General features: G+C 43.0%; 1 protein-coding gene across 1 annotated transcript in view; it reads right to left on the bottom strand.

Annotated features, from left to right (window-relative positions):
* The window catches only part of SLC4A5 (solute carrier family 4 member 5), a 176,365-nt gene that overhangs the window by 6,531 nt on the left and 144,725 nt on the right, over nt 1-25,109 (bottom strand). The window contains exons 16-20 of the mRNA XM_063932112.1: nt 14,638-14,699; nt 11,945-12,145; nt 11,538-11,651; nt 6,223-6,384; nt 3,354-3,532 (exon numbers count right to left, since the gene is read on the bottom strand). Coding sequence (XP_063788182.1) covers nt 3,354-3,532; nt 6,223-6,384; nt 11,538-11,651; nt 11,945-12,145; nt 14,638-14,699 — 718 coding nt within the window. The remainder of the gene's footprint in view (nt 1-3,353; nt 3,533-6,222; nt 6,385-11,537; nt 11,652-11,944; nt 12,146-14,637; nt 14,700-25,109) is intronic.

Genomic DNA, 25,109 nt, shown 5'->3' with positions numbered 1-25,109 from the left:
AGGGGCAGGAACTGTATAAATTATGTGGTACGATGGTATAGTTGTTGTGACGTTTATACATTCTCCCTGTTTTTGTGTGAGCTTGCCCTATAAATAACTGTTAATGAATTGTAACCATCTAATTATCTATATATTCTGAGTGTGGCACTCTGAGAGGTGGGTCATACAGTTCATCCGGAAAGTATTCACAGCGCGTCACTTTTTCCACATTTTGTTATGTTACAGCCTTAGTTCCAAAATGGAATAAATTAAATTTTTCCCTCAAAATTCTACACACAATACCCCATAATGACAATGTGAAAAAAGTTTATTTTAGAGATTTTTGCAAATTTATTAAAAATAAAAAACTAAGATATCAATGTACATAAGTATTCACAGCCTTTGCCATGAAGCTCAAAATTGAGCTCAGGTGCATCCTGTTTCCACTGATCATCCTTGAGATGTTCCTACAGCTTAATTGGAGTTCACCTGTGGTAAATTCAGTTGAGAGTACATAATTTGGAAAGGAATACACCTGTCTATATAAGATCCCACACTTGACAGTGCATGTCTGAGCACAAACCAATCATGAAGTCAAAGGAATTGTCTGTAGACCTTCGAGACAGGATTGTCTCGAGGCACAAATCTGGGTAAGGGTACAGTAAAATATCCGTAAATGGAAGAAGTTCTTAACCACCGTGACTCATCCTAGAGCTGGCCATCCATCTAAACTGAGCGATCGGGGAAGATGGGCCTTAGTCAGGGAAGTGACCAAGAACCCGATGGTCACTCTGTTAGAGCTACAGTATTCCTCTGTGGAGAGAGGATAACCTTCCAGAAGGACAACCATCTCGGCAGCAATCCACCAATCAGGCCTGTATGGTACAGTGGCCAGATGGAAGCCACTCCTTAGTAAAAAAGCACATGGCAGCCCACCTGGAGTTTGCCAAAATGCACCTGAAGGACTCTCAGACCATGAGAAACTAAATTCTCTGGTCTGATGACACAAAGATTGAACTCTTTGGCATGAAAAACAGGCGTCATGTTTGAAGGAAACCAGGCACTGCTCATCACCAGGCCAATACCATCCCTACAGTGAAGCATGGTGGTGGCAGCATCATGCTGTGGGGATGTTTTTCAGCGGCAGGAACTGAGAGATTAGTCAGGATAAAGGGAAAGATGAATGCAGCAATGTACAGAGACATCCTGGATGACCACTTGCTCCAGAGTGCTCTTGACCTCAGACTGGGGCAACGGTTCATCTTTCAGCAGGACCATGACCCTAAGCACACAGCCAAGATATTAAAGGAATGGCCTCAGGACAACTCTGTGAATGTCCATGAGTGGCCCAGCCAGAGCCCAGACTTGAATCTGATTGAACATCTCTGGAGAGATATGAAAATAGCTGTACATTGATGCTTCCCATCCAACCTAATGGAGCTTGAGAGGTGCTGCAAAGAGGAATGGGCGAAACTGCCCAAAGATAGGTCTGCCAAGCTTATTCAAAAAGACTTAAGGCTGTAATTGCTGCCAATGGTGCATCAACAAAGTATTGAGCAAAGGCTGTGAATACTTATGTACATGTGATTTCTTAGTTGTTTTTTTTTATATAAATTTGCAAAAATCTCAAAAAGAATTTTGAGGGAAAAAATGAATTTATTTAATTTTGGAATAAGGCTGTAACATAACAAAATGTGGAAACAGTGAAGTGCTGTGAATACTTTCCGGATGCACTATACAATTATCTGCCAGATCTGACTGGTTGGAATGAAAATCTGGTAATGGATGAGAGCAAATGACAATCAACTATTTGCGCCCAAACACCGGAAAATGGACAGACAAATTGGTTTTATTACGTATTTAACCAATTTGCATGAACGACAGTGTTTGGTAGCAAATGGTCGATTGTCATTTGCTCTCATTCATTACCAGATTTTCATTCCAACCAGTCAGATCTGGCGGATTATCTGCCAGATAATTGTATAGTGTATGTCCAGCTTTAGATTTGGGCGGGGTGTGTTCAAATTGAAATCTAAATTGCAGTTTAAAAATAAAGCAGATAGTATTTACCCTGCACAAAAACAATATAACCCACCCAAATCTAACTCTCTGTACACATGTTACATCTGCCCCCCCCCCCCCCCCCCCCATCTTCCCCTGCAGTGCAAAGTAGTTTTGCCCCAAATGCTAACTTTTTTGGTTTGCTAATAACTCTGAATATCCCCCATATGTTTCCTGCTGGACTTTCTCTGCTGCAGAGAAGACGAAGGAAGAGAAATTGTCTCCCTCCAACCAAACTCTCAGAAAAGCCTATTGTTTCTGAGCCTGTGTGTGCGCTTTAAAAGTAGGCTGAGACCTGACTAAACTGCTACCAACTTGGCAGTAAGGTGGAAAATATCTGAATAAGCATGAATCCATACCAGCATCTGGATAAAGGTCCTAGGGCTACCACTGCATTCTGTAGATGTGTTCCTCCTTCTGTGTAATTCACTGAACAGTAGGGTACTGATGTTTCATTGTAAAAAAGAGTAGAGCATTTTTGTGGTAATACTTACATGTAAAGTGGACCTTTTTTTCTGATAGATATTTGCCTAAGTGCGCAATACTTACCCATGTAACAGTATAGGTTCTGAGCAGATAAAGGTGTAACATAGCGCAATGTGTCTCAGAATTGGCGAGTAGTGCCTAGTTCTCACCTAGGTCCTTCTTTGCCTGTCACTAGGGTCATACCTCGGGATGTATGACTAGTGATGCAAGCCAGGACTCAGGGCTCCATGGCAGGTGCATTTGGCTTGCATAGTGCTTGGAACAGCACCACTGGGCAGTAGAGCTGCTGCTGAGTTGCCCAGAGTGTCCAGATGATTCTTTGGGCACATACCATGCAACCTGTAGAGTGGTCCGGAGCATCCTACAGACACTCTGGGCAGTGATTTCTTCATGGTGCAGGATGGACCCGCTCCCTCAGTGTGACATCATGACATCACATGTTCAGAGGTGGGGTGCTGCACAGGTCAGAACATCACCTTGCTCTGAGGCTGCCTGTCACCATGGAGCTTAGGTTCACCAGGTAATGTGACATCCCAACTAACCCTAATCCACCACTGGCTGTCAGCTATTATATGCAGGAGGGTATCACTGCACTCAGAAAATGAACATTGTCTAAAACATTTCTATTTGCAAAGCTATGGTAAAGAGCCTATGTTATTATATAATTATACAATGGCTCTAACATTCAAGTAACAGATGGGTCTGTAGAAGATATAACAGATGAGCAAACATGACAGAAAGGTGGAAAGTGGGTTAATGATTAATTAAGTACTGGATGGAGACATGTTAAAAGTCTTTTTCAGAGCCTGTATTCTAAATGAACCCACCTCACTCCTAAAAACTGTGGCTGTTCCCCGGGAGCACTGGTCTCTGTCTCCATCTTCAAGCTGTCAATATGAGCAATGGAGATGACTGTCGCAGCCACATACCAAGGCAGACCCATGAAGGAGCACACTGCCAGGAGAATGCCCACCCAGAACAGATCCAAGTGGTAACCACAGGCTTTCTAATAAAGACAATAGATGTTCAGTACATAGTACTAGATAATGCAGAATTACTGGGAAGGATTCATAGGTGAAATTATAGTGTGTGCTGCCCCTGTAAGAGCAGGGTCTCAGGGCCTAATTCAGACCTGATCGCAGCAGCAAATTTGTTAGCTAATGGGCAAAACCATGTGCACTGCAGGGGGCAGATATAACATGTGCAGAGAGAGTTAGATTTGGGTGGGGTGTGTTCAAACTGAAATCTAAATTGCCGTGTAAAAATAAAGCAGCCAGTATTTACCCTGCACAGAAATAATATAATACACTCAAATCTAACTCTCTGTGCAAATGTTATATCTCCCCCCCCCCTTGCAGTGCACATGGTTTTGCCCATTTGCTAACAAATTTGCTGCTGTGATCAGATCTGAATTAACCACTTAGTGCAGAACTTTGTTTTTGTAATTTAATAGGCAAAAACTTGTGTGATTTGTTCAGATGTTTCCTTTAAAAAAATCCATCCAAAAATGCTGAACGTTTCTAATTTGTTCCAACCTGAGACCGTAGCCATTCTGCTCAACTGAGCCAAGTCTTCACTTTCATCATACTAAGACTGACCCCTCACCTATGTACGAGGTACACATTTATGCATTCTAAATGTATCTTTATAGGCTTTACAAATAGACCATAAAAGCAGATGTTAATAATAATAATAATAATAATAATAATAATAATTGTGTTTGTTCAGTTAATGATGGAAAACAATTGTTACATTTACAGCAATGAGGGAAATGAAGAAATGCATTAATAAATCCTTGGAAAATAAAATCTCAGAGATAGAAAGTTCATTTTTTACACTTTAGCTTGGCCTAGGAAGCAACATTTGTACTTGGGTCAAAAATTGTTTGGCAAACAGGGAACAGAGAGTGGTGGTCAATGGAACTTTTTCAAGCTGTGCTAAAGTATTAAGTGGTGTACCTCAAGGGTCTGTACTAGGCCCACTTCTGTTTAACATATTTAGAAATGACACAGGAGACAGTCTTGAAAGCAAAGTGTCCATTTTTGCAGATGATACTAAACTGTGTAGGATAATTAAATCAAATCAGGATGTGGAATCTTTACAGAACTATTAAGTTAAATTGGAGGTTTGGGCAGCTAAGTGGAGTATGAGGTTTAATATAGAGAAATGTAAAGTTATGCATTTTGGGACCAAAAACAAACATGCAATCTATAAATTAAATGGGGTAAATGTAGGTAAATCGGTAATGGAGAAGGATTTGGGGGTGCTCATTGACAGTAGACTTAGCAGGGTGCAGCAGCAAAGGCCAATAAAGTATTAGCATGTAGATAATGGGGAATAGAGACAAAGGAATACAGTGTAATCCTGCAACTGTATAAATAATTGGTACGGCCGCATCTAGAATACAGTGTACAGTTCTGGGAGCCACATTATAAAAAATACATTATGGAACTTGAAAAGGTTCAGAGAAGAGCTACAAAATTGATTAATGACTTAGAGTCAGTGGATTATGAGAAAAGACTAACTAGGTTAGATATGTTTACATTAGGAAAAAGGCATCTAAGAGGAGACTAATACCCCTTTTACACCAGCCAGTATACAACACTGGTTATTGCACATGAACGTGCATAACCCGTGTGACTCGGTATTCTAACTCAGGTAGCTTGCAAGGTTGAACACGGGTGCAACCCGGTAAGCTGTGCAGTAATGGCTAACTCAATTGATATGTTTAAGAAAGGGCAAGACAAATTTTAAGCTGAAAAAGGCATCCAAGGACATAACCTTTCATAATAATGTATGGTAGTAAAATAAATCCAGAGCATAGCAGTAGAACAAATATATAGATTGAACTCGTTGGACAATTGTCTTTTTTCAACCTCAAAAACATTGTTACTATGTTATCCACATTTGACGTTATATTGGTGGTTGTTTTAGTCTTTACATTTGTATAACATAAAAAAATGCTGAAAAGTTTATATAATCTTTTCTATCACTCTTCTGAAGGGCCATACACAGAGGCCGACTGTCCGCCAAGGTGCTCGACAGTCGATACCGTCGACGGGCGACCCGGCGGCGGGGAAGGGGGTTACAGGGTGAGTGAAGTTTCTTCCCCCGTCACCCGGCCCCATAGCCCTGCATGCCAGTATGGACAAGATTGTCCATATTGGCTTGCATGTTTAAACGAACCGGCACCAACGATGAACGAGCGCGGGGCCGCGCATAGTTCATCGTTGGTGCCTACACACTGAAAGATATGAACGGTATCTCGTTCATTAATGAACGAGATCGTTCATATCTTACATTGTTATCGGTAAATGTGTAAGGCCTATCTACGTTTGTCTTTCAATCTGTTTTCCCTTTGTTTAATGAACACAAGAGATAGGGATACACACATAGATCAATGTTCTGTATGGAGAAAGAAACCAAAGCATCTGTCCGTGTTTCATCATCTACTTTGGTAGTTTGGTGCACAGTAACTTATGTAAAAAGCCATTGGCTGCAATCAGACAGACAATATCTTTCTAATATTGCCTGGGTAATGCTATTGTAAGGATTACATTCAATATTTTCAATACTGTATCTTGTGTGTTATAGCCAGGGTGTGTTGGTGAGAAGACTGTTCAGTTGAAAATGAAGAAGTTGACATTCAAGATTTACAGAGTGGTGACTTCAGTGCATACATATAGAAATAAGTACCCTCAGCTTGTTCTCCTTCCTGTTAACTATGACTGCTGTGATTTGCTCGTCCATGAAGATTAGAATGGTCACCAGTAGAGCTGGTAACGCACTGGCCAGGTAAATCCACCAAGGATTCTTACCAAAAGGGAATACAAACCAGCCTCGGTCTGGGCGAGTTGGCTAGTGAGGGAACAAAACAGAAATATAATATGATGTAATTAGCTATCAACGGCCACACGCACTCACTAACACCAATAGCTGCTGCAAAAGATTCACAAACATCCACAATGATATATTCTTCACCCAACATACACTTGGTGTCTTATCATAATGATAGGTCCTTTACCTTAAACTCAGTAGGCACTTGAAGTTTGGGAGTGTTTAGTCCAGAGAGCATGTCCAGACCAACAAAGATTAGAATGGACACAAAGATTGAGAAATCACTAATGAGTTTACGGAGCTTAAGAATGCAGCGTGCACAAGAGAGAAGAAGGGAGAAGGACAGTTAAAAATGTAGACTTAGGAAAGATGATACAAGGCTGTAAGTATTTATTAATATCTGGTGGTTAACAATCACTTTCCCATGATTCTTCAGCCTGCAACTTGCAGGCCTTTCAACTTTTCAAGGCAACTTTACATGTATTTAATTTATTGTCTTGTAAATGTCCTCCTGCACCTTTTACAAAATACATTGATTTTTGTGTTCTAGCTCCCTTCCATGGTCAAATGTATTCTATGACCATACCAAGTTTGTTTCTGGCACTCTGGGATATGACGCACCCAACTGTACCCAGAAGAAAGTACAATAGTGTTGTGTCTTATGGGCCCTACACACTGGCAGATGGTACTGCACAATATGAATGTTCTCGTTCAGTAATGAACGAGAACTCGTTCATATCGTGCAGTGTGGAGGCACCAGCGATGAACGATGTGCGTCCCCGCGCTCGTTCATTGCTGGTGCCCCGTCGCTTGTGCATGCAGGCCATTATGGACGAGATTGTCCATATTTGCCTGCACTGCTATGGAGCCGGCTGACGGGAGAAGTGAAGAAACTTCACTTCCCCCATCACTGCCCCCCCCAGCTGGGTCACCAGTCGGCCATATCCACCGTCAGGCAGCTCGGCGGCAGATCTATCAGTGTGTAGGGCCCATAAGGCAGGAACAACAACATAAACATATTACCTGCTCTTAAGATACTTGGCTGAAAAGCACAGAATTATGCTAGAAAGATAAGTTAATATATTTAGTAATGTTGCAGGGAGGCATGTACAAGACAGTACATTAATATAATCTGAAGATACACAACCTACTTTAAAAATATAAAATGCAGTGGCATTACTGGTGTACGTGTCATCCTGTGTGCCAAATAGACCCATGCATGCCAACGGTATGCACATACAAAAAGGGTTTGTGACATTGTGGGGAAGGAGGCATGCCTGGCAAGCAATGGGCATTTCATCACTCTGTGGGCATGCCAGTACTCCCGGAGATGCTGAGCTGACCCCAGAGAGTCTCCGCGCACTGCTGACTCCTCCTCAGTGGTGACACAGTGACAGTGTAGCTCCCAGTCACTGAGAAGAAGTCGGCATTTTTATGTCACCCCTCATATTGTGACACTCGGTGCGGTCCAAGCACCCCTAGTGATGCCACTGCTAAGATCCTACAGAATAACTACATCAAATAATGACTTACCAGCAATTAATTAGCTACTCTCCTATATGAGTGTATAATGGATTGTCTTTAATTTCTACTGCAGGAGAGTGCAATACATAGATCCTTGTGCAGTATGTATCTATCTATCTATCTATCTATCTATCTATCTACCTATCTTTCTGTCTATAAATTTCCTGTCACTCTATCTAACTAACTAACTAACTAACTAACTAACTAACTAACTAACTAACTAAAACTTAGGGGTACATTTACTTCTAAAACAGAGAATTGGTGATGTTGCCCATACCAACCAATCAGATCATACTTGCCTACTTTAGAAAACTAGTTTCAGGGAGATTCTAGATGGTATAAGAGTTTGCGCGGTACACCGCCGAGGGAGTATGTCATGCTCCGCCTAAAGGGTGTGTCTAGCTCCACCTGTGGGCGGGTCTATTGCCACTTATTTTTATAACCTTCACTGTTTGGACACAGAGGGGTCAGTGCCACCCTACACACACACCCACAGGTGTCAGTGCCACCCTACACACACACCCACAGGGGTCAGTGCCACCCTAAACACACAGCCTACACAAACACACACACACACACATAGAAACATAGAATGTGACGGCAAATAAGAACCACTTGGCCCATCTAGTCTGCTCGTGTACACTCACACACTTAAATTAATTGTCTCTCGACAAAAATGAATCCATCAATATAGTGTTGGATTGTGGGAGGAAACCGGAGTACCCGAAGGAAACCCACGTAAGCATGGGGAGAACATACAAACTCCACACAGTTAGGGTCGTGGTTGGAATCAAATCCATGACTTCAGTGCTGTGAGTAATGCTAACCGTTACACCGTCCGTACTGCCCTTACAACATCAGTAATGTCCCAAGCTGGACAGTCTGTGGGCAATTTAATTGTGTCTACCATAAAAAGATACATATGCTCTGGACCTCTCTGCTGCCTTTGACACCGTAGATCATCCTCTCCTCCTCGGTACACTCCAAAACGCTGGCCTCTCTAGCACTGTCCTTGACTGGTTTTCTTCTTACCTCACTAACCGCTCCTTCTCTGTGTCTGCCTCAAGCACCACCTCACACCCTTCCATCCTTCCTGTTGGTGTCCCTCAGGGTTCTGTCCTTGGACCCCTTCTGTTCTCCCTGTATACCTCTTCCCTGGGTGCGCTCATTAACTCATTTGGCCTTCAATACCACCTCTATGCTGATGACACACAACTCTACCTCTCATCTCCTGATCTGTCCCCCTCTGTCCTCTCTCAGGTTTCCAGCTGCCTCTCTGCAATCTCCTCCTGGATGTCTGAACGCTCTCTAAAGCTCAACATGGACAAAACGGAACTCATCATCTTCCCCCCATCCAGAGCAACACCCCCGACCAATATCTCCATCATTGTTGACAACACCACCATCTCCCCCGTTCCCCAACTCCGCTGCCTGGGCGTCACTCTTGACTCCTCCCTCTCCTTTGCACCCCACATCCAAGCTCTGGCACAATCCTGTCGTTTCCAGCTACGCAACATTGCTCGTATCAGGCCATATCTCTCCCAGAGTGCAACTAAACTCATCATCCACTCACTGGTCATCTCACGACTTGATTACTGCAATGTCCTCCTCACTGGCCTCGCTTGCTCCCATCTTGCTCCCCTCCAATCTGTCCTGAACTCCGCAGCTTGGCTTATCTTCCTCTCCCGCCGCACCACATCTGCCACTCCCCTTCAACAAAATCTACACTGGCTCCCTTTCCCCTACAGAATCCTCTTCAAACTCCTCACCCTCACATACAAGGCCATCTCTAATTCCACTGCTCCCTACATCTCCAACCTCCTTTCCCTTCATACTCCCTCCCGCCCCCTACGGTCGACTAATGACCGTCGCCTCTCCACCGCCCTGGTCACTGCTTCCCATGCACGAGTTCAGGATTTTGCACGTGCTGCACCCCTTCAGTGGAACGCACTCCCCCGCTCCATTAGACTTTCCCCAACCTTGCAAAGCTTCAAACGGGCTCTAAAAACCCACCTATTCATCAAAGCGTACCCTTCTAATGCATAACCCAGAGCTGAAGCCGCGCCTCCACCCCCTGCCTCATGCCGTGAACATCTCAGCTTTGCTTGCATACTGCCATCAGGCTACCTCCCGCTTGCCTGCACCTCTTGTCATCTGTCTGTCGCCCCTCCCCAATAGATTGTTAGCTCTTCAGAGCAGGGCCCTCTTTCCTCTTGTTATCTAAGCCCTCGTCTCAACACATTTCACTCACAGCTCTCCCCCACTCAACGACCATTTTTATCCTGCTAGTAAAGGCTCATCTCCATCTATGACCACCAGCCTCTAGTAGCACGATGATCACTACCTCAATACTTACATCTTAGCTGTACTATGTCTCGAGAATGTGTGGTGCTCTGTTATCTGTACTCTATTTCTGTTATTTATTTACTGTAATGAAATGTTTTGTCCCCTGTACTGTCCTTTGTACGGCGCTGCAAAACACATGTGGCGCCTTATAAATAAAATGTAATAATAATAATATGCTGGAACTAGCTTTGTGTGAAGTCTCTAATTCTAGACTACTAAGAACTAGTCCCAATAAATTCAAATCACAACACCAACACTGACCACGTCATATATCACCCTAAAGCTACTGTTAGATGATTAAATGGGATCCGGTTGGAATCCCAACACTGCTAGGGATACTGACATGGATCTAAATACAGGCGCCGGGATCCCAAACAAACTTCTGCCAGCTCTGGGGCATTTGGGGGGCAGGGTTTAGGTTTAGGTTTAGGCTGTGGGGGGTGGGGGGGGATAGGGTTAGGCTGCGAGAGAGGGAAGGTTAGGGTTAGGCAGCCTAAATACAGCATCTTTATAAAGCTATGTTTTGACACACATATAAGTGAACACAAAATGTGCTGACCATTATCACTGTAAAAAACCTCTACACAAACACACCTGAGGACCGGGCACTCCTCCTCTTCCTCCAGCCTCTCCCAGCTGTCAGCAGCCTCAATCTTCCAGAGAGGCTCCACGCTGACCCAGCTCCCATCACTGGCTGCGACACTGCAGCCTCGTTTACCCTTCAGGGGCCCTGGCTCCTAACGCGGAGGGGGGGGGGGGGGGGGGAAGGGATCCGCTGCTGCCGCAGGAGAGTGGCGCTGTGTGGTTTCCATGCCTGCACTGTGGGTGGCTCACCGGTCTTGCTCTGCCGGCCGCGGCTGGCCGTCAAGCTCTGCCCCCATATCGTCAAGATTCGCGCATGCGCAGTTTACATTTCAGCGGGACTGGGGAATTCTGGGGGATTCCGGGGGAATGAGTGGCGTTTGCGGGGCAGCGTGAGACTGGACAGTAAAACGGGAGCCTCCCGCAGAATGCGGGAGTGTTGGCAAGTATGAATCAGATGCTGTCTATCATTTCTTTATTGCCTTTTAGAAAATGATAGACAGCATCTGATTGGTTGTTATGGGCAACATCACCAATTCTCTGTATTAGTAGCTTTAGTAAATTTACCCCATTATGTCTAGTAGTTTCTAAAAAAAGATGTTTAGAGAGACTTGAGCAATCACATGACAACAGCCACATTTACCATGAATAGGAGGATTGTAAGGGTTGAGGATTGACAGAGAACGACAGCATTGACAGGTGATAAATACACGAGGGCCAACCTTAATTTCATTAGGAACATGCAATTTTGGTGTCTCCAGCTCAAATAATGCATCCACACCACAGAAGAAGAGGATGGTGAACACAATGGAAAAATCAGCCACCAGGGTGCGCAGCTGAGGGAAACAGATAAAAACGGATATGAAAAAACATAGTTTTGGATTCTGATGGGTCTACAAGGAAACGACAACATAACTTGGTGGTGATCGAAGAATTAACAAGATAACTGATTGAATTAATTAACAATATGTAAGATTTAAGAAACCTAGAATATCCTATAGAGAACAGATTTAAAATCTAGTATTAATGTTTCTGTTTTGAGGAGTTCCAACTACATTCGTCAGTAACACCCTCCACCCCACCACCATTCCGACATCCAACCTGGGGTAAGTGAGGTACTTGTTCTTACCGTGGTGGGAAAGTATCGGCTGAACTTAAACTTCTTTAAAGATAGGGTCATGGAGTAGGTTCCGAAGAAAAGGATGAAGGACATAAGGGCCAGGTCAGGCACATAGTTACACGAGTCTCCCAGCAGGCTCCCGCCATACTTCAGACATTCCTTCATGCTTAGCTGGCTCCAGTCCAAAGCTGTGTTATTCATGACATTGTACTTGGAATTCATGTGGGGAAATGATAACCAAAATATTTTTAGAACAACGCTATGCCATCTGTCTGCTAGCATATTCCATGTCCTTCGCACCACATCAACTACAGTTACTACATAATGGCTTTATCAGACCATTTATTTTTACCATTTTGGGGCAAACTCTAATAGACCGGTAAGCACTGTGCTTCCAAATGTGCAGCTGGGAGTAATATTTGGGAATTATGCTTATTGATCTCCTTGGCCGTGCATATTCATGGCTTGCTAGCATATAACTTTAAAAAAAAAAACTAATATTGCTGTCTTTTTTCCTTCAAACAGTGGGCGGGATGTAATGAAGTCCGAGTTCAGTGGCCGTGTGGAATGCTGGCCGAACATGGACTTTTTTTAAAGGGGCAATCATTTACAAGGCTAAACCATGTCTTGTAAATGTGATACAAGAAATTTCACAAGTGCGCCCGTTACAATTATATGGTTAATGACTGATAATTAATGCACTCTGAACAGGTGATGTTTTCTATTGTGATGCTGACAATAAATAAACAATACCAATACACAGTAACTAATAAGAAAAAATGTGTGTATTTATTTTCTGCAGTGACAACGTCTGCTGTATGCAGAGAGGGGGGGGGGGGGGGGGGTCCGGGAAGGGAATGGGAAAGAGTAATATTGGTGCTTTGGATACGGCAGTAACCTTCAAGTATATAGGAACACCCTCAGATGGGTGTGCTGGTGCTCCACTTCTAAAGGTGGCGTCCCACCTAAGTAGTGGAATAGTGTCCTTGATTGAAATGTGGATAGTCCAGAGCCAATAGCAATAATGATAAGTAGAATGTCTTATTGATAAGAATGGAGTCCAGTAGATGAGGCGTGGGGTACCCCTGAGTGACCACTTGCAGTGCGGGGACTGGGACAGAGTCCCCGCACTGCAAGTGGTCACTCAGGGGTACCCCACGCCTCATCTACTGGACTCCATTCTTATCAATAAGACATTCTACTTATCATTATTGCTATTGGCTCTGGACTATCCACATTTCAATCAAGGATACTATTCCACTACTTAGGTGGGACGCCACCTCTAGAAGTGGAGCACCAGCACACCCATCTGAGGGTGTTCCTATATACTTGAAGGTTACTGCCGTATCCAAAGCAACAATATTACTCTTTCCCATCCCCTTCCCGGACCCCCCCCCTCTCTGCATACAGCAGACGTTGTCACTGCAGAAAATAAATACACACATTTTTTCTTATTAGTTACTGTGTATTGGTATTGTTTATTTATTGTCAGCACCACAATAGAAAACATCACCTGTTCAGAGTGCATTAATTATCAGTCATTAACCATATAATTGTAACGGGCGCACTTGTGAAATTTCTTGTATCACTGTTATTTATGTGGAGTTTCTAGAGGTACTCCAATAACAAGTTGCTGCCCAAACGCACCCGAATATCCACACGCACGAGCGCCAGATACTCCGATTGTTCATGCCTTGTAAATGATTGCCTCTTTAAAAAAAATGGGCGAGTTTAGCCGACATCCCACGTGGTCGCAGAACTCGGATTCCATTAAATTTCGTCCAATCTTTTGGCTCTGATGTTCAGATTTGTATGGCTACATTCATCTCCTTAACTTATCCACTTGTGATCTGAATAATGTATGCATTTAGCTAGGTGTTGTAGTGCTCTATGGTAATTACAGTATGTATTATATGTTACGGTATGGTGTTTTTTTAAATATTTGATATCACAGTATGCTTATAGAGGTGGAAGATTAAATATAACAATGAACATCTATGATTAAATGAAGTTCCTTTAGGTGCTATGTAAGGTCTATTTGCAAGTAACCAAAGTGGCTTTCTTACTCTGTAACCAATCGTAATAAAGCCGCAGTGGATTGGTTATTTGCAGAGAGGCACGCTGCCTGTCATTTGCCTCATGGCTCCACAAGGAGTAGCTCAGAATTGCTTAACATGTTTTTGTTTTTTCAATTCTTTGGATTTAACCTGGAATAAAAAAAAGTAATTGCTTTCGAACTGGGATCTTCGCCATTTCTGTATTAGCCTAGGGCGGCTGGAGCTCTTAATCAGGCCCTGCTGGCACTTATAGTTCTAGCCTGTTGTAGGCTGTTTATGGCTGCCAGGGCATATTGTAATTATCCACACACCCACTGGCCAGGGGTGTTAGAAGGACCCCTATAGGAGGATGATTTCCTTTTATCACATCATTGTTAAAGTGTTCAACGATTAACTGTGCTTTGGAAGGAAATGGTATTTCATCTATATATGTCAAACAATTGACACCTACAATTTATGCTGGCCGTAAATCAGGACGATATCGTGCCAACCAGTCAGCTAATTGGCTGGTTGGAACAATAATCTGTCAGTGTGTGGGAGCAAGCGAAAATCAGCCGTTTGCTCCCACACGCTGAAAGACTTTCTTTTGGTGAGCCAGGTGTATCAGGCACCGTTTCATAACTGCAATCTGTTTACATTACTTACCAAAGAGATGTTAGTGATGTTTGGTGCAAATGGAGCTGAAGCATTGAATAAAGTTGTATTCACTAAAAAACAGGAGAGAGGTTTTTAATTCTCGCAGGACCTAAAGAATTGTTCCACCCACAAAATACATGTTCAGTCACAGCCTCGACCTCCCAACCTGTAGAGCTGTGTGGGTCTCATGGCGGTACGCAGTCATGATGTCACCAGTCAGAATGTTGACATAAGACATTGATGATATCGACATGGCTAAAATGCCGACATGGTTAAAGTGTCGACACCTGCAAATAAAATACATTGTCAACATTTCAACAATGTCGATTTTATATCAGTGGCAACAAGCTGAATGTTATTGCCAACAATATGAATATGTGAACATTACAATAGTGAATGTCGACATATTCCTGGTGACAACAGTATACCACCCCCCATGGCAGGTACTGCACCATTTCAGGAGCAATTGCATCAACAACAGGGGAAACATGTTGCAAATAGCAATGTCCAATTAGCCAACACAGGTGCTGAATGGACAGAGCTGCTTCTTACAATATTTTGTTACATTTATTGTTATATGGCCATAGAAAGAATACATCACTGCTGTTCTGAAACCAAAGTTTATATGGAGGGTGATGTTCCAACACTTGGGGGAGATTTATCAAAGCTTTGATAAAGTGAGAGAGATAAAGATAAAGAGAAAAAGATGATAAATCATCTTTTTTGCAAACACAGCCTGTAAAGTGACAGGACGGAGTAAGAGAGGAGAGGGCTTGTGTGCAGGCTCTGTGATGGGACCCTCCTATCTGGTGGCGGCTGCAGCGCTGTGGATTCTGGCTTTGTGCTAAAGTCTACTGCGCATGTGCAGGTCTCCGGGAACATGGCGCCTGTACCTTGTTCCCAGGGACATCTCTAAAGAGCATGCGCAAACCATCATTATAGATACGCCAATGGTTAAGAGCTGATTGGTACTTTATCTCTCTCCATTGTATCTCTCTACAAGCTTTGATAAATATCCCCCTTGGTGAGAGGAGTCATGAAAATCTATGCCTTACAATTTATTAACTGCATAACTAATTCCATATACTGTGTCTGGATCTTTAAGGGCAGTAGTGACTTTTAATAAAAAGGCCACTGTACTGTAAACTAGGCCACATACTGTATATATGACAGTCTCAAAGGGAAAAGCGGAGCTACATCTACAGTATGTGACATTTTTCCCACTTATTTTTCAGTTGCTGTAGTTTCTTATGAATTCTTTACTGTAGCACTGTATACATTAATCAACAAGACTTAGGGGTCTGTGTACTCAGCCTTAGAGAGAGATAAAATGGAGAGAGATAAACTACAAACCAATCAGCTCCTAACTGATTTTACAAACACAGCCTGTAACATGGCAGTCTGGAGCTGATTGGCTGGTACTTTATCTCTCTCCAAGTCTTAGTACATAGACCCCTTAGCTCTAGGGGGTCAATCCTATTAGTTGCGAATTTGCGAGATCAATGGCGTGGAAACGTAGACAATGGTGATGAAACTCTGACCCCCTCTCTGCCTCATCTCACCCTGGACTTGCAGATTTTTGTGCACAGCCCCATGGGATTGACCCTTAGTGATCATGTGTCCAACTGACGTTGGCCACCATGACAGGGCAGTATAATACAGTTAGCTTAGGTATCACATCACCTGCTGCCAGGCTCAGGGTGCTCCACCGACTGAGTGAGTCTTGTGGCGGTAATCCAATTCAGTTCATTTAATAAAAGTTAATTTTTAATGTGAATTTAAAAATACTGTTAAGGTAGTCATCTCCTTTAAAGCAGATAAGAATGTGCTGGCTGACATTGGGATAAGCCACTGAACCAATATACATGAGAATGAAGACTATCCATTCATAGGTGACTAGGGACGTCACAACAAGTCTAGCAAGTCCCTAGGAACCAGTGAGCGTTGTGCCTCATACCTCAGTAATGTTACCTAGCAACTAGTGAAGTCACCTGTTAAATATCAGTCCCCACAAAATGGCTGCCTCCACTCTGTGGTAAATGGATACTACAGATATTTTTTATTGTAAAATAAGAGGGAAACACTGATCAGACCATTGTCCAGAGGAGTAGCTCATGCTGGAAGATCTGAAGTTTGCTTAGGGCATAAAAGTTAGGCTAGGCTTCATTTTTGGTGCTAAATGTTGTAAAACAGTTTACGGGAACCTTGTATAAGAATAAGTAATCTTGTGGGAAGGATCAAATCTGGGACAGTGGAGTCATAAGTACTGTATGGAGATATGGGACTAAATGTTCATGATGGCTTCCTAAAGGAACCAATAAAATATTCCAATGAAATACAGAACCCACTGCTTTATACATAAGTACAAAATACACCACATTCTACTATGGGGAAAAATAAATATTTCAAGTTTTCTACCAATACTTACATGAAGTAAAGGACAGCCAGAGAAAAGAATGCAGAGAATAAGGAGAGATGTGGCAGATATCAGTTACAATAGTTGTCTGCAACATGGTAAGCAAAAGCCATCTTGATTTTGTCCTGTTTCCGTTTACATCAGACACATTGCTTTTTACAATCTGTAACTGCCTTACCCTACTTATTTTTCTATTATTTTACTATTCCATCCCATGCGTAAAGATACTGCTAAAATACATAATACATAACATGCTATAATCTTTAAAAATACAGATGACTTACAAATATTTGTATAGACATTAGTCATGTGGTGAAGCAATATTCCTACGTACTGCTGACTTCCTGTTCTGCAACAGTACAGGTTGAGTATCCCATATCCAAATATTCCGAAATACGGAATATTCCGAAATACGGACTTTTTTGAGTGAGAGTGAGATAGTGAAACCTTTGTTTTTTGATGGCTCAATGTACACAAACTTTGTTTAATAAACAAAGTTATTAAAAATATTGTATTAAATGACCTTCAGGCTGTGTGTATAAGGTGTATATGAAACATAAATAAATTGTGTGAATGTACACACACTTTGTTTAATGCACAAAGTTATAAAAAATATTGGCTAAAATTACCTTCAGGCTGTGTGTATAAGGTGTATATGAAAGATAAATGTATTCTGTGCTTAGACTTGGGTCCCATCACCATGATATCTCATTATGGTATCTAGTTATTCCAAAATACGGAAAAATCCGATATCCAAAATACCTCTGGTCCCAAGCGTTTTGGATAAGGGATACTCAACCTGTATTACCAGTTTAAAACATAAATGTTATAGATAATGGAGGTGGTTGGCTTCACGGTGTAGTATATGATTAACATGTAGCATAGCTATAGCTTTAAGTAATTTATTCTTATTGCCTATTTGTATTATTTGTTTGTCATCAGGTCAAACATACTGTAGCATTCTTGCACAATGCAATAAAACAAAGCTTGGACGTGCATTTATACAGTGTAGGTTATTCATTGCACAATCAAAATATAAGTTGGTGGAAATTAACACTACGTGTATTACACTTCGGATAAACCCACTTCCAGTTTTCACTGATTGCAGTGTTTGCCAGCTGTATCATATCCTGTAACAGTAACACTCAGTCATCATTATTTACTGATTATACCAGTGATTCTCAAACTTTTTTGAATCACGGCGCCCTAAAGTATCAAAAAAAATTTCACGGCACGCCTAGGCCACAAGTTTCTTATTGAGAAATTTAGAAAGAAATATATACATTATGGTAAGAACTTACCGTTGATAACGGTATTTCTCCTAAGTCCACAGGTTCCACAGGATACATTGGGATATGGTTGAGCGACAGCAGATCTTGCACCAATCGGTCAAAGCTTTCTGGCCTCCCAGCATGCAGCGTGCCCGTCCATATATCCCCACCTCCTGGCTCAGGCAAATCAGTTGTTTTCCAAAGCTTAAGGCAGGAGCATCATGTAGAGCCCTAATCAGGCGAGAAGAACACACATGCACACCCTTCCGTACAAGAAGGAAGAGGTTAGTGAGTAAAAGGAACTTTAAATCAGGTGCTTGATTGTGGGATCCCTGTGGAACCTGTGGACCTAGGAGAAATACCGTTATCAACGGTAAGTTCTTACCATAACGTATATTTCTCATGCAGGGCCCAAGGGTATCCCCAGGATACACTGGGATGTCCCAAAGCAATATAGTGGTGGGGATGCTCCTGATTAAACAGGAGAATCCTTCACCCGAATTCAGCGTCCTGAGAGGTAAAAGTATCTACGGCATAATGTCTAATGAATCTGTTAATGCAAGGCCATGTGGCTGCCTTACAGATCTGTTCTTATGAAGCACCACATTGTGCAGCCCATGATAGACCTACCTTACGAGTAGAGTGAGCAGAGACATTATCCAGAACCGGGAAATCAGCCTTAGAATATGCTTCTGAAATCGTCATCCGAAGCCACCTCACCAGTGTCTGATTATCAGCAGGCCATCCTCTCTTGTGAAATCCATAGAGAACAAAGAGAGAATCTGTCTTTCTGCTAGCACTGGTATGCTCTACGTAGATCCTTAAGGCACGGACTATGTCCAACGATGCATCTCTCGCAGAGAGGTCCGGCCCCTGGAAAGCCGCGACTACAATTTATTTGTTAAGGTGGAACTTAGACACCACCTTAGGAAGATACCCAGATTTAGTTCTGAGAACTGCTCTATCTGGATAAAAAAATCAGAAATGAAGGACGATATAACAATGCGCCTAAATCTGAACTCTGCTAGCTGAAGCAATGGCCAGTAGAAAAAGAACTTTAGCTGTCAACCATTTAAAATCCACTCTTTTAAGTGGTTCAAATGGGGCAACTTGAAGGGCCTTTTGAACTAAATTTAGGTCCCAAGGCACTGTAGGAGGAACAAAAGGATGTTGAATACGCAGCATTCCCTGGAAAAAACTGTGCACATCCTGTAGTTTGGCAATTTTCTTTTGGAACCATACAGATAGTGTTGACACCTGTACTTTCCAGGAAGCCACCCTTAAACCTTTATCCATTCCTGCCTGAAGGAATGCTAGGATTCTGGAAACTCTGAAAGACCTGGGGTCAAATTTCCGTTCACTGCACCACTGAATATAGGCTTACCATATTCTGTGATAAATGCGAGCTGAGGAGGGTTTCCTTGCTCTAAGCATTGTTTGAATTGCCTGTTGTGAGAATCCTCATGACTTCAGGATGGAGGTCTCAAGAGCCACACCGTCAAAGACAGTCGATCCAGATGTCTGTGATGACAAGGTCCCTGAATCAGTAGATCTGGACATTGAGGTAGTAGGAATGGAGCATCCATCAACATCCTCTGCAGATCTGTGTACCAATGTCTTCTGGGCCAAGCCGGAGCTATTAGTATCACAGCACTTTTTCCTTGTTTTACCTTTCTCACCACCCTGGATAACAGGGTGATGGGAGGAAACACATAGGCCAGATGAAAGTCCCATCTCAATGACAGAGCATCCACAAAGATCGCTTTGGGATCCTTTGTTCTTGATCCATGGGGGTAATTCCAAGTTGATTGCAGCAGGAATTCTGTTAGCAATTGGGCAAAACCATGTGCAATGCTGGGGAGGCAGATATAACATGTGCAGAGAGAGTTAGATTTGGGTGTGGTGTGTTCAATCTGCAATCTAATTTGCAGTGTAAAAATAAAGCAGCCAGTATTTACCCTGCACAGAAATAAAATAACCCACCCAAATCTAACTCTTTCTACAAATGTTATATCTGCCTCCCCTGCAGTGCACATGGTTTTGCCCAACTGCTAAAAAATTTCCTGCTGCGATCAACTTGGAATTACCCCCCATATGCGGGCACCTTGTGGTTCTGACCAGACGCCATGAGATCTATCTCTGGCAACCCCCATCTGTCGACCAGGGTCTGGAAGATTTCCAGTTGTAAAGTTAATTCGTTTACATGAATGGTGTGCCGACTAATAAACTCCGCTTCACAGTTTAGGGCTCCTGGAACGAAAACTGCGGACAAGGCTGGAAGATGATGTTCTTCCCACTTTAACATGTGACTTACTTCTTTCATTGCTTTCCAGCTGCGAGTTCCTCCCTGATGGTTGAGGTACACAACTGCCGTTCCATTGTCCGAGTGGAACTGGACTGGTTTCCCCTGAAGGATGTCCTTTGCCTGATTCAATGCCATGTATATGGCTCGAAGTTCCAATACATTTATTGGCAGGCAACTTTCTTCCTTGGACCACTGCCCCTGGAAGCAATTTCTTCCTGACACTGTTCCCCAGCCCTGAAGGCTGGCATCTGTTGTCAGAATTTCCCAATCTGATATCCAAAAAGGGTCTCCCTTTGTCCAGATGGGCTGTCTGTAGCCACCAGGCTAATGACCTCCTTACTTCCAGAGGAAGAACCATAGTCTGCGTTTCTATTGTCTGATGAAAACCATTCCACTTGCTAAGGATCATATGTTGCAGAGGCCTTGAATGGAACTGAGCATACTTTACCATGCCGAATGTTGACACTATTAATTCCATCATATGCATTGCTGCGTGAATGGATACTCTTCGACTGTGTAGACGCTCCTGGATCCTTAACTGAAGTTTGGTTATTTTGGTCAGAGGTAAAATTACTCTCTGAAGGCTCGAATCCAATACCGCCCCCAAGTGAGTCATCTGTTGTGATGGAACCAAAGATGATTTTGCCCAATTTATAAACCAACCGTGCTTCTGCAGACACTCTATTGTCTGCTGCAGATGACACAGAAGCAATTCCTGAGACTGTGCCAGGATTAAAAGATCGTAGAGGTATGGAAATATTCTTATCCCCTGCTGGTGAAGATAAGATGCCATAATTCTGGTGAATACTCTGGGGGCTGTGGCCAACCCGAATGGCAGAGCCTGAAACTGAAAATGCTGTTTGAGGATAGCGAACCTGAGATAGCGCTGATGGAACAGGGCTATAGGAACATGTATGTAAGCATCCGGTATATCCAGGGACAACATAAAATCCACTGGTTGCATAGCCAAAATGATGGAACTTAAAGTCTCCATATGAAACCAAGGTACCCAAATGTACTTGTTCAGCATTTTTAGATTGAGTATGGGCTGGACCAAACCGTTCGGCTTCTGGACCAAAAACAGGTTGGAGTAGAAACACTGTCCTTATTGTGCAGGAGGAACTGTAATGATTACTCCTGACTAAAGCATTTTCTGAACTGCCTCTTGCAAAGCCCTAGCTGGTACAAAAAAACCTTTGAGGAGGGTTTTTCCTGAAAGCAAATGCATAGCCGTGAGATACCGCTTCTTGCACCCAGGCATCCGTGGTAGACTGCTGTGACTGCTGTCAGATTTGTGCAAAATGAAGAAGTTGGCCTCTCCCCCTGGGGTCCCCCAGGTGGAGGCCCGCCCCATCAGGCTGATGGCTTAATTTCTGTTTTAGAAGCCAGTCCTCTGGATGCCTAATGCTTTTTATTCTTACCAGACCTGATATACTGGGACTGTTTGCTATCACCCTTTCCTTTTGCTTTTCATTGAGACCGAAAGGGACGAAAAGCTGAAATTTTAGGCTTCAGTTTGTAAGTAGAAAGAAACTTAACTTTCTTGGAGTCTGCTTCTGACTTCAAAATACTGGTTAACTCTTTACCAAAGACAAAGGTAATGACTCCAAAACTTTTTTGGATTCTGAATCAGCTTTCCAGATGTGTAGCCAAACTGCTCGGCGAGCAGCTACTGTTGAGGCTGATGCTTGAGAGGCAATAGTACCCATATCTAAGGCTGCTTCTTTCGAGAATATTGCAGCCTGTTTGATATGTGCCGCATGGGATTTTTACTCTCTAGAGTCACTGAAATTTCCCCTTCCAGTGCATCCGCCCAGGCAGCCACTGCTTTAGCCATCCAGACTGAGGCCATGGCTGGTCTAATGATTGCCCCAGACAGGGATAAAATGGTTTTAACAAACCATCTACTCTCCTATCCGTGACATCAAACCACTTTACTGGCATGGTCAGATTTCATGCAACTGCGCCGTCCCACCCTGTCCCTCCGTTTTTGACGAGGAGATCCGTTCTGCAGATGTGCATAATATAATGTTTAAATATTTTAAAAAATACTTTTTCAACTTTATTAAATATAATACATTTTAAAAAACAATGTTTTAACGCTTTTGAAGGGAAAAATCGTCAGTTAAGTGGTTTAAAGAAGTTGAAAGCAGAGGTAATGTAGATTTTCGCACTAAGAGAATCACATGCATATCTACTTTAGGGGCTACCTCTCTCTTTAAAGAGTCCCCAGTCGGAAAAGGATAATTGGAATTCCATTTCCTAGGAATTCTAAATGTCTTACTGCCCAAGCCTCTTCCATAATTTCCGTCAGCTGTTCTGATCCAGGAAACTCAGTGTTAACTGTTTTAGGACGTTTAAATACAGGTGCCTTGGATTTTAACACAGGCTCTGCTGATTCTTCTAAGGATAAAATGGATTTCATTACAGTAATAAACTCAGATATGTCCACTGAGCTGAAACCTTCTTCCTCATCTTCATATGCAGAACAAGAGTGTAATGAGTCATCCTCCTCTGATGAATCCTCATCTGAAACGTGTAGACTGTGAAGATGTTGTTTCGTGTCTAAATGATTTACTTAGCACTGGCTTTTCAGCCTGTTTCTATTGAGAGGCTACTGCTTTCCCTGCTGGAAATAATAAACCACAGGTGGAATGCTGTACATAAGGGTTAATAGTGTAACCTATTGTTGGTACAGAAGTTGGAATTATCCGCTCAGCTTTACTGGATAATGTCTGTGCAAACATAGCCCATTGGGGATCAACTTGCACCTGCGTCTGCCTTGAATTTTTCAAGAGTCCTTGGTGAAAGCTAAAATAGTTTGCACACAACCCATCCTGAACCAGATCCTGAGAGGTTAACCCAGCTTTACATGACAAACATGATATGAGTGTCGGTGCTGCTGTGAGTGTATTTTCCTCACCTTTGCCGCTCTTAGACATGATAAATAATCAGACACTTTCACGGTGTAATACACAATTTGTGACTGTAATCACTTTAAGATGTGTTAAAGTGACATACAATCCGACCCTACCCTGCTTAGCACCAGCATTGAGGATCGGAGTAAACAGAAAAAACTGACAGAATTTATAGCAAAGTCAGCAATCACACTAGCAGTCAGTCACAGGTTATACTGTACATTAGTATAATAAGCAATATGAGCACATATTCAACTACAGATACAGTTGAAGTATGTAGGAGAAACATATTACTGCATTACTTTATAAAAAAGTTTTAACCGTATTCAGATGCATAGCGAAAAAAACCACAGTAATATTATCAAACTCATATGCATTATGCACTTATCCAACTATTCGTACTCAAAGGTAGAGACTTAGTGCTGTATAGCCCGTACTCAGGAGAGTGGGATACAGGGAGACTTACCCCGCTTCCAGGATCGATCAATACGTTTGCGAACACTGAGTGGATCCAGACGTGTACACCGCTGCTCCATGAACCTATAGTGAACACAGACGCCCAAGTGAACACTGACGCTCCAGTCACACAGCTGCCTATGCTGTGACTGGGTCCCTTATTACACAGCGTCTTTGTCGGAAGCGGGAATTCAGTTCATGCCGGGAAATTCAGAGGAAACTGGTCAGGAACCAGGGGGAGGGGCGACCAGGGGAGCGTCTGACTACCCACTGCTGACATCAACCCTAGGGATCACGGCCTCATGCTACCCCTGGAGCCTATGATCCCTAAGGCCTAGCGCTGGTGCACTCCCGGTGGCAGCCGCGTCAGCGACTGTTTGGTAGTCTCCCCCCAAACAGTGCGGCATTGTCCGTGTTCCCCCTCTAAGCAGAACCTTCTCCCCGTGCTCCGGCCACTGCCTGGTAACGTCTGCTGGACCTGCTAGTTTTATTTGACACAGACGCCCACTGAAACAGCACTGTACTCGTGGGTAAGCGTTGTCGCGACCCTTTCTAAGGTACGTATAAGACGCTGTTTAGAAAGATCACTCAGAAAAAATAGTAAGACTATAAAAATAAAATAAAAAAGCTTTTGGCTGCTAAAAACCAGCAGCACTTAGACCATGGTCCGGCTTCTGCCGTACCAAACAAAAAAATTATTTGCCTGAGCCAGGAGGCGAGGATATATGGAAGGGGCCGCTGAATGCTGGGTGGCCAGAAAGCTTTGACTGATTGGTGCAAGATCCGTAGTTGCTCAACCATATCCCAATGTATCCTGTGGATACCCTGGGGACCCTGCAGGATAACTTAAATTAAGTAAATTGTGTTTATATGTCAAACTTAGGTTGTGGTGAGAGACAAGATTTGCTTCTGTTTGTCCACATATGTTATGACTGGCAGCCACCAGCACTGGTTTTGCCTATTACATTGACAATACATAATTTGAATTGGTCCTGGACCACCAATCTGAGGTACCCCTGCAATGTCCTGAGGCACCCCAGGGTGACATGGCACACAGTTTAAGAACCACTGGATTATACATTTCTGTTACCTTGTACAGTATCACTATAATGTTT

This window comes from Pseudophryne corroboree, chromosome 6 (assembly GCF_028390025.1).
Source record: "Pseudophryne corroboree isolate aPseCor3 chromosome 6, aPseCor3.hap2, whole genome shotgun sequence".
Taxonomy (NCBI): domain Eukaryota; kingdom Metazoa; phylum Chordata; class Amphibia; order Anura; family Myobatrachidae; genus Pseudophryne; species Pseudophryne corroboree.
The sequence above is the reverse complement of the archived record's forward strand: the minus strand, read 5'-3'. Positions and strand labels throughout refer to the sequence as shown.